Genomic DNA, 8,927 nt, shown 5'->3' with positions numbered 1-8,927 from the left:
CAGTGTACTCGCGCTTCCCGCCTGTCCAGTAGCAAATCGTCTGTTTCCTCATTGATGCCGTAAAAACTTTGGACTTCTGACGTTTTACGTTGGCTCGATTGGACTAGCCGTTAAAAATTCCGCTCGAATTCGCGCATGTCATGTTTCACATATAGTCCTGCCTACCGGTTTGATTATGTTACGGCAAATACCTCCTTCATTTTACGAGTGGCAGCCTCGTAGGCATTCCAACAAACAAGAAACTTGTGGTACAGCAGCTTCTTCAACCGTACTGCATATTTAACATCTTCATTCCTTAGCCATATGTCATGTTTAATCCTTCGTTGTCGTCGCCCTGACTTAATTGTTCCAGGAATAGAGCGAAAGGCGTCTTTCAGTTTAGTCCGGCTCACTTCAACTATGGTGATTTGTGACTCTGTAACTTCTGCAACGACGTTAGTCTCCTTCTTCAGGGGCAACCATTTGATCCAAATTTGTCTATTTCCTGAGAAGTATTGGGCTCTTGGTGACTTTATCCGCAGCCTAGATGACTGGTCGGTTTTGCATCGCAAGGATTTAATAAGGGACAATTGTTATCTCTAGAACATCTTCGAGATTTCACTCTCTCACAAGGATGTAGTCAATGCGAATTGAATGGGAGCCACTGTAGTACTGAGTAGATGAATATCACTCTTTTTGAACCGTGTATTTGCGATGATCAGTTTCTGCATAATCGCGAATTTGTTGGGCATCTTCGTTCTTTTCGCTAGTCCATGAACGGCATGGACTGTTTGTTCTTCTTTCCTCGGTCCGACACGTCCATTCAGATCAGCGGCAGCGATAAGATAGTCAGCGGTCTTCTTGTCAGGCAGTGCCCAGAACGCATCTTTGGTTTCCATGAGCACGTCAGTTTGTGGAGCGTTGCTGTGAAAAATTGGAATTTCCTTCTTTCCCCAGTGCGGGCGAGTTACATCAAGCGATTGTCAAACTATTACACCTCGGAGACTGAACCGTCAAATTTAGCTGATATGACAATGTCAACACCATGAACTGTCCTTCGGTTTCTGTTGTACACCAGTTAGTAACCACACCTCTTTTCTCATGACTTTTCTCCATTCCATCTTTTTTTCCGCACCTCTCAGATGCCTACAAGCCTTCTCTCAAGTGCAGAGTCTTATTCGCTACTTCATCCAGGCATAATTCAATGATGGGATACAAAATGGGTGTACTAGCATGGTTAGCCGTCACAGCCCGTGCGACGGTAACCCTAGCATACTTTTCATGCTGACTGGGCCCTGCCAATGCGCGTCCCTTCCAGGGACTGCACTAACCTTGGCTCCGATACCATGAGAAATATTTCTGTAATGATATAACGGTATTATTTTACGGCCGGCTTGTCTTGAGCATTTTAGAGCTCATGACAGAAGGGAGTAACGCAGCTCCGGACATGGAGAACAGATGCATTTTGCAGCCACTCCTCTAGAGAAGAAACGCTACCCTCTTTTCTGCATTAACTTCCAGAAATTTAGTGTACCTCTTCCGCCACCTGGTCCCTACTGAATGTCTCCATCTCCTCCAAAGTTGCCATTAAAGACTTTGTACATGTTTGGTACGCGAGAGCTTTTATATTTTGCTCAAGTTCATCGGCAGGCCAGCGGGGAACCCGTATCCGTCACCTGGGACGCGCCACGAGTTACAGCAATATAGCTGGTTCGTATAGAATATTTATCAATGCAAAATGAAACATTATTTTACTGAAAACTAATTGTGAACCTGATAAATTACTTGTCACAAGGATCACGTATTCACGTAAAGAAGAAGGGTTACAGACGTTTGCACCTTTGCCTGGCGTGATATGCCACAGAACGCATGACATACAATCCAGTGTCGTATTTTCTGCCCCCTGTTGTCTAGTGGTGTCAACATCAATATCTTGTTTGATGATCAAGAGATTTAGTCTGTCATATCTGGAATCAATGTCCCCCTTTCATTTGTCCACTTATTTTCTCCAAAGAGTGCAGTAACAATACATGGTCGAGCCTCCCATTACTTGGCTTGTGAGCCAGTCATGCATTCGACTGGGCCATGTGAATTCATTTCATACAGCATGAATTGGAAAGTACCTGTTCATGTTACGATATATTTTAGCCTGCGTGATCGAATTTCCCATGTGGCAGTTCTAAGCGGATCTCACCTATAACCGTTCTTCCGTAGAATATGTAGAACTACTCTGTGGTGGGGAGACAGGCACAGAATTGGATGCTATCCAACTATGTTATCAATCCACTAAAAATAATCACGTTGCCCGTGATCTTTTGAAATAAATAGAATAACATTCCTTCCTTTACATAGCAGCAATATCCACTACAGTGCAATTCAACGTCTTGTCATCTCGAATTTTGGCTCAAGCCTTGATTTTCATGCTCCTTCTATCCGTATTGTTAAAGTAATACTTGTAAGAATATTCAAGGGCATGATAGGTTGCGTTTGGATTCAAAATCAGGATATTAGAACATTGTAATAAAACGCTACCACCAAAGCCATATTCTGTGTTGCCTTCATAATGTCTATAACAGCAGTGTCTTGAGGAGAAAAGACAGTATCAATGCTAGGGAGAGAGCCGTCGTATACTTGTTATATTTCAGCTTTTCCAGGATTTCATCAGTATTAATGGTTTCCGTGTTAAATACAGCAATTAAGGCGTAGAGTGATGTAGAACATGGTAGTAATTATGAACGTCCTTGTATAAACCTACCGTCCTATATATAAGTTGGCTATGTTTGATTGCACATCAAAGATACATATTTCGGAAAAGCGACACAGTGACATAATAAAATGCTATAGTGATATGATTACAATGTACAAATACAATATGTATATTTGTGTGACAAAATAACATTCATAAAAGATTAGCCATGTTTCAACAGATCTTGCTGAATATCGGCAAACGTTCTCAACTTTATTAATATCTACAACACAGACATTCTCTCAAACAACCTCAAGAACAAGGTCCTTTACAAAAATTATTACTTGCCTGCGGCAAAGCGCAGAGTGGTTCAACAAGATCAAAACTCCAAAGCATATGCCGTTCTTTATGTAGGAGAACAGACTACGGATTTCGGTAGAATAATATGTGCTGGATTAAAGAGCTTGTATGAGTATTTAAACTTTTAGGCTGGACCACTTCTCATGCTTTCTTCAAATGAGGTCTATTAACTCGTACATTTCTAAACCGTGACAAGTTTCTTGCGCGTGATATTGTGATTAAGAAAAGACGCAACACATTCTCGTTACAAGTGAGAGGTTTGAATTTTAACCTCAGATAATGGTTACTCTCAGGAATGTAATGTTTATCAGTAACGAGCTCTCTGCACTGGATATCAGTGATTGGAATGTCCAGTAGCAAATCCCCTTTGTGAGAGTTGTAGTGGAGTTGGCTGTTGAACTATTGGTCACATGGTTTTAATTTGTCACTCTAGATCGAGACCCGAGGTGAGCTATAGAGATCATCAACCTCCGGAAGGCGGATCAGCTAGTTTTAGGTGTAGTGTGTGCAGTGACATTCTGGCTGGGAAGTTGGACCTCTTGCGACATCTGAAGAGACACAAGGAAGATCGACCCTTCAAGTGCGATCACTGCGGAAAGGTGTTATGTAGCCGAAGCAGCCTGTCGGAACACCTCAGGATCCACCCGCTCCAAGTGTGTGTATTATCTGATAAATGCTTTACAAAGAGGAAGATGCTAACAGAGGACACTCGATTGCATACAGGTGCGATTATAAACGAATGCTCAGTATCTCATAAAAATTTCGGGAAAAGGCCGGACGTTATGCGGTCTCACACAGGCGAGAAGCCATACCGCTGCAATATCTGTAACAAATCATTCATACAGAAAGGCAATCTAACCAAACATATGAGGACCCATACAGGCGAGAAGCCATTCAGCTGCCATGTCTGTAGCAAATCATTCATACAGAAAGGCAATCTAACCGAACATGTGCGGACCCATACAGGTGAGAGGCCATACAGTTGCGGCGTCTGTGGCAAATCATTCATAATGAAAGGTAAACTAACGGATCATATGCGGACCCATACAGGCGAGAAGCCTTACAGTTGCAATGTCTGTGGCAAATTATTCGGGAAGAAAGGCGGTTTGACCGAACATATGTTGATCCATACAGGGGAGAGGCCATACAGTTGCGGCGTCTGTGGCAAATCATTCATACAGAAAAGTAAACTAACGGATCATATGCGGACCCATACAGGCGAGAAGCCATACAGTTGCAATGTCTGTGGCAAATCATTCGGGAAGAAAGGCAGTCTGACCGAACATATGTGGACCCATACAGGTGAGAAGCCATTCAGCTGCCATGTCTGTAGCAAATCATTCACACAGAAAGGCAAACTAACCGATCATATGCGGACTCATACAAGCGAGAAGCCATACAGATGCAATGTCTGTAACAAATCATTCATACAGAAAGGCAATCTAACCAAACATATGCGGACCCATACAGGTGAGAAGCCATACAATTGCGGCGTCTGTGGCAAATCATTCATACAGAAAGGTAAACTGACGGATCATATGCGGACCCATACAGGTGAGAAGCCATACAGCTGCCATGTCTGTAGCAAATCATTCACACAGAAAGGCAATCTAAACGAACATGTGCGGACCCATACAGGTGAGAGGCCATACAGCTGCGGCGTCTGTGGCAAATCGTTCATTCTGAAAGGCAATCTAACCGGTCATCTGCGGACTCATACAGGCGAGAAGCCATACAGGTGCAATGTCTGTGGCAAATCATTCGGGAACAAACCCAGTCTCACTGAACATATGTGGACCCATACAGTTGAGAAGCCATACAGCTGCCGTGTCTGCGGCAAATCATTCATACAGAGAGGCAAACTAACCGATCATATGCGGACTCATACAGGCGAGAGGCCTTACAGCTGCAATGTCTGTGGCAAATCATTCATAAACAGAGGCAAACTAACCGATCATATGCGGACTCATACAGGCGTGAAGCAATACAGCTGCAATGTCTGTGCCAAATCATTCATAATGAGAAGCAAACTAACCGATCATATGCGGACCCATGGAGGTGTTAAGTCATACAGGTGCAATGTCTGTGGCAAATCATTCATGAAGAAAGGCAGTCTGACCGATCATATGCGTACCCATACAATCGAAAAGCCTTAGAGCTGTAATATCTGTGGCAAATCATACTTAAAGAAGGGCAGTCTGACCGATCATATGCGGAACAATACAGGCGTGAAGCCAAACAGCTGCAATGTTTGTGGCAAATCATTCATCCTGAACAGCACACTCACTGTTCATATGTGGACACACTCAGAAAGGAAGTCATCCTGATGCAAAGTCTGTGGCAAATCATTCAGCCGGAAAGACACTCTATCTCATCATATGTGGACCCATACAGGCGAGAAGCTATACAGCTGCAATGTCTGTAGAAAAGCATTCTAATCGGTCATATGTGGACCCATACAGGCGAGAAGTTATACAGCTGCAATGTCTGTGCCAAATCATTCATAATGAGAAGCAAACTAACCGATCATATGCGGACCCATGGAGGTGTTAAGTCATACAGTTGCAATGTCTGTGGCAAATCATTGATGAAGAAAGGCAGTCTGACCGATCATATGCGTACCCATACAAGCGAAAAGCCTTAGAGCTGCAATATCTGTGGCAAATCATACTTAAAGAAGGGCAGTCTGACCGATCATATGCGGAACAATACAGGCGTGAAGCCAAACAGCTGCAATGTTTGTGGCAAATCAATCATCCTGAACAGCACACTCACTGTTCATATGTGGACACACTCAGAAAGGAAGTCATCCTGTTGCAAAGTCTGTGGCAAATCATTCAGCCGGAAAGACACTCTATCTCATCATATGTGGACCCATACAGACGAGACTTTCTGTGGCGAATCCTTTAGCAGGGAATACAACCATGCTATTCACATGCGTTCTCACACGGACGAAAGCCTAACTCTTGCCATGTCTGTGGCAAGTTATTCGGCAGTAAATCCGCCCATGCTATTCACGTGCGGACACACATAGATGAGAAGCAATAATGCTGCAAAGTCTGTGGCAAGTAATTCAGCAGTAAATCCGTCCAAGCAAGTCACAGACGGACACACACAGTTGAGAGGCCATACTCCTGCAACGTCTGTGGGAATTTCTTCTGCCAGAAGTCCATCTATGCAGGTCACATGCGTACCCTCACAGGCGATATACTACACTGCTGCAATGTGTTCGGCAAATCATTCATCCAGAAACGCGAGTTAGGAGATTACATGCGGACACACTTAGGCGAGAAGCCATATTGCTGCAATATCTGTGGCATATTCTTCAGCATCAAAGTCAGCCTAGTAGTTCATATGCTGACTGGCACAGGCAAGAAGCCAATCTCATGCAATGTTTGAATCAGGGTATTCAGCAGGAGATCCCACCTAGCACGTCGTATGCGGACTCACACGGGTGTAAGGCGCACTGCCGCAATATCTGTTGCAAATCCCTCATCCAGAAAACCGACCTACCAGTTCACATGCGGACTCACACAGGCCAGAAGCTATACTGGTGTTATGTCTGTGACAAATATACAGCCAAGAAGTTCCCTTCAACATTTCAGATCAGAACACACACGAGTGCTCTGTTGTGCGATAAAATGTTAAGATAATCATTTAAGTTAACCACGCATATGTAAACCACACTGGTGAGATGCCGCACTCCACCGTGTTTCTTGGCAAATCGTTCGCACGCAGCACCACGCTGTCGGTTCACACGGGCGATACGGCGCACGAGTGTCACGTCACGTCGTGATTAAGCCGCACGTGATTTAATAACAATGTTATTTTGCTTAACGTCCCACTAACTACTACACAAGTTTCCGGAGTTCCACAAGACCTCCAATTCCGGAGATGTAGCAAGGCGCATGCGATCGCACACAGCAGAGAAGTAGTAAGCTCTTCAGCTAGAACAGCACCTTTTCTGCGACCTCATAACATACATCGGGGAGCGGTCCATCCTTTTGTACCATTTTCTCTGAGAGAAAATCTTCAGGTAACATAATGCTAGGTCCTTGTACGAAAAGAGCAAAGGTCATTTCATGAATTATCTCCTCATCAACCACAGATATATACAACCGCTTGTTCTCAACCATGGACGACTCTTTTTATTTTTCGGACCAAAGTAGAAGTGTGCTTATCAACAATCGTTTGGGAGCCGTCCTGGAATTAATTCCGATGAACACGGAAGGATCCTATGACAAAGAAAACTGGTAAAAGACTAGAAGCGCATGAAAGAAGTATTCAGACTTATGGATAAACAATTCAAGGGAATTAGCAAGTGCCGAATCAAGTCATAATACGACGCAATTTAAGAAATTGTTGCTGAAACCTCAGCATATCTGTGCTCCCGTTTCCTACATGTCGTGTTTTCTTCTAATTATGAGTAGACCAGTAGCTCAAAACTGTACATGCTCCCTCGGCACTTGTACGATAATATTGTTTCTGTTAGCCGGTTCTGAATGCAAATTGAAAGTTCTACTTCAGTGCCCATAGCTATTCATGAATGTCACGTAATTCTCGAGGGGCGTCTTTAAGTAGGGACTCGTATGTTGACAGCTGCAGTATACTTTTCTCTATTTTAGTTTACCTGGGGGCAGTTAATTGGCCTCTCTCTTTTCTCTAACGGGGCCACAAGGAAGTTACTAAATATCTCTTATATCTCAACGTTGCAAGTGTTGAAGAGACATAGTGAGTAATGAACCCTTTTCGTCATGTCAAACTGGTGTTTGCCTGTTCCAGGTCTTCAGCATGAATTGTTAACTCTTGTATCTCAGGGGGTGTTAATGGCTCTTCGTCACTTCCAGACATGACTATTGGGGTATCAAGGAAGGCCTACATAATTTAAAAGCCTACATAATCTAACTATTTTATTCAATAAAATACAATGAAGAATGATGGCGGGTTTGTTAACAAATATGGCCATAAACAGTGTTCTGCGGTCAGTGATATTAATATAACGCTGCGGCTGGACGATTTCGAGTTGAAATTAATATCCACCGCAAAAAAGTCTGAAGGGCTATTCACAGAAAACTAGTTTAAGGTTAACTAGAAAACAACATGAGATTCAATCTGCTCAGCTCCATAAACAACTGTGCGTTATGCATCCGATTTCTCGATCGTCTAAATATGAGGAAGTGTTTTCGATACCTTCTTAATTTAGGCCATCCACTGACAGTCTATCAGCATAGGACGAGATACCTGGACCCTCAATGGAATCTGAGAAACGTCGAAAGTGACCAAAGTGACCTATCGTTGAAGTTAATTGAATGTGCGTGATGACCACAGTGACCCTCCAAAACAAGTGGACTTCAAGTGCCAGTGAATAATAGCGTAATATTATACAACATAAAATAGCGTTATTTGTATTGACTGAATGATGTTTCATGAACCGAAATATCAGGTTGAAGTCAGCGATTGGAATAAAATCATGAAAACCTGTGAAAAGAAATTCTGTTAACATTTAGTTATAACCGTCAGCCAAACCCCAAAATAAACTCGACTCATGTGTAACCCTTACATATTTTAGGTCACGGAGTTCAACTGCATCCACTTATAGTCCTGCTAAAATATAAACACACAAAATATTACAACTCCTTTATAAACAACATGGCAAAAATCATGGGTATCCCATGGACTATTGGCAGGGTGCTACTACACCCTATGGAATACTAAGTGGTACTGACTCATTGTGTCAAACAAACCTGTCATCTAGGAGCAGTTGGCTAGCTACGTAATTTCACGATCCTAGCATGGGCGAGCAATCCCAAGAATCCCTTCCATGCACTTCAACCACCATCCCGCTTTCCACTGAAGGACACGCCATCGGCAGTCCTTAACACCTAGCTGCACTATGAATATA

At 43.2% G+C, this 8,927-nt stretch overlaps 1 protein-coding gene across 1 annotated transcript in view; it reads left to right on the top strand.

Moving 5' to 3' along the window:
• The first annotated feature begins 3,807 nt into the window (after positions 1-3,807).
• Positions 3,808-8,927, top strand: part of LOC137503334 (gastrula zinc finger protein XlCGF57.1-like) — a 33,293-nt gene continuing 28,173 nt past the window's right edge. The window contains exons 1-2 of the mRNA XM_068230890.1: positions 3,808-3,991; positions 4,160-4,882. Of these exons, the coding sequence (XP_068086991.1) occupies positions 3,808-3,991; positions 4,160-4,882 (907 nt within the window). The remainder of the gene's footprint in view (positions 3,992-4,159; positions 4,883-8,927) is intronic.

The sequence above is a fragment of the Anabrus simplex genome, chromosome X (assembly GCF_040414725.1).
Source record: "Anabrus simplex isolate iqAnaSimp1 chromosome X, ASM4041472v1, whole genome shotgun sequence".
NCBI classification, from domain to species: domain Eukaryota; kingdom Metazoa; phylum Arthropoda; class Insecta; order Orthoptera; family Tettigoniidae; genus Anabrus; species Anabrus simplex.
This window is presented reverse-complemented; position numbering and strand designations above follow the sequence as displayed.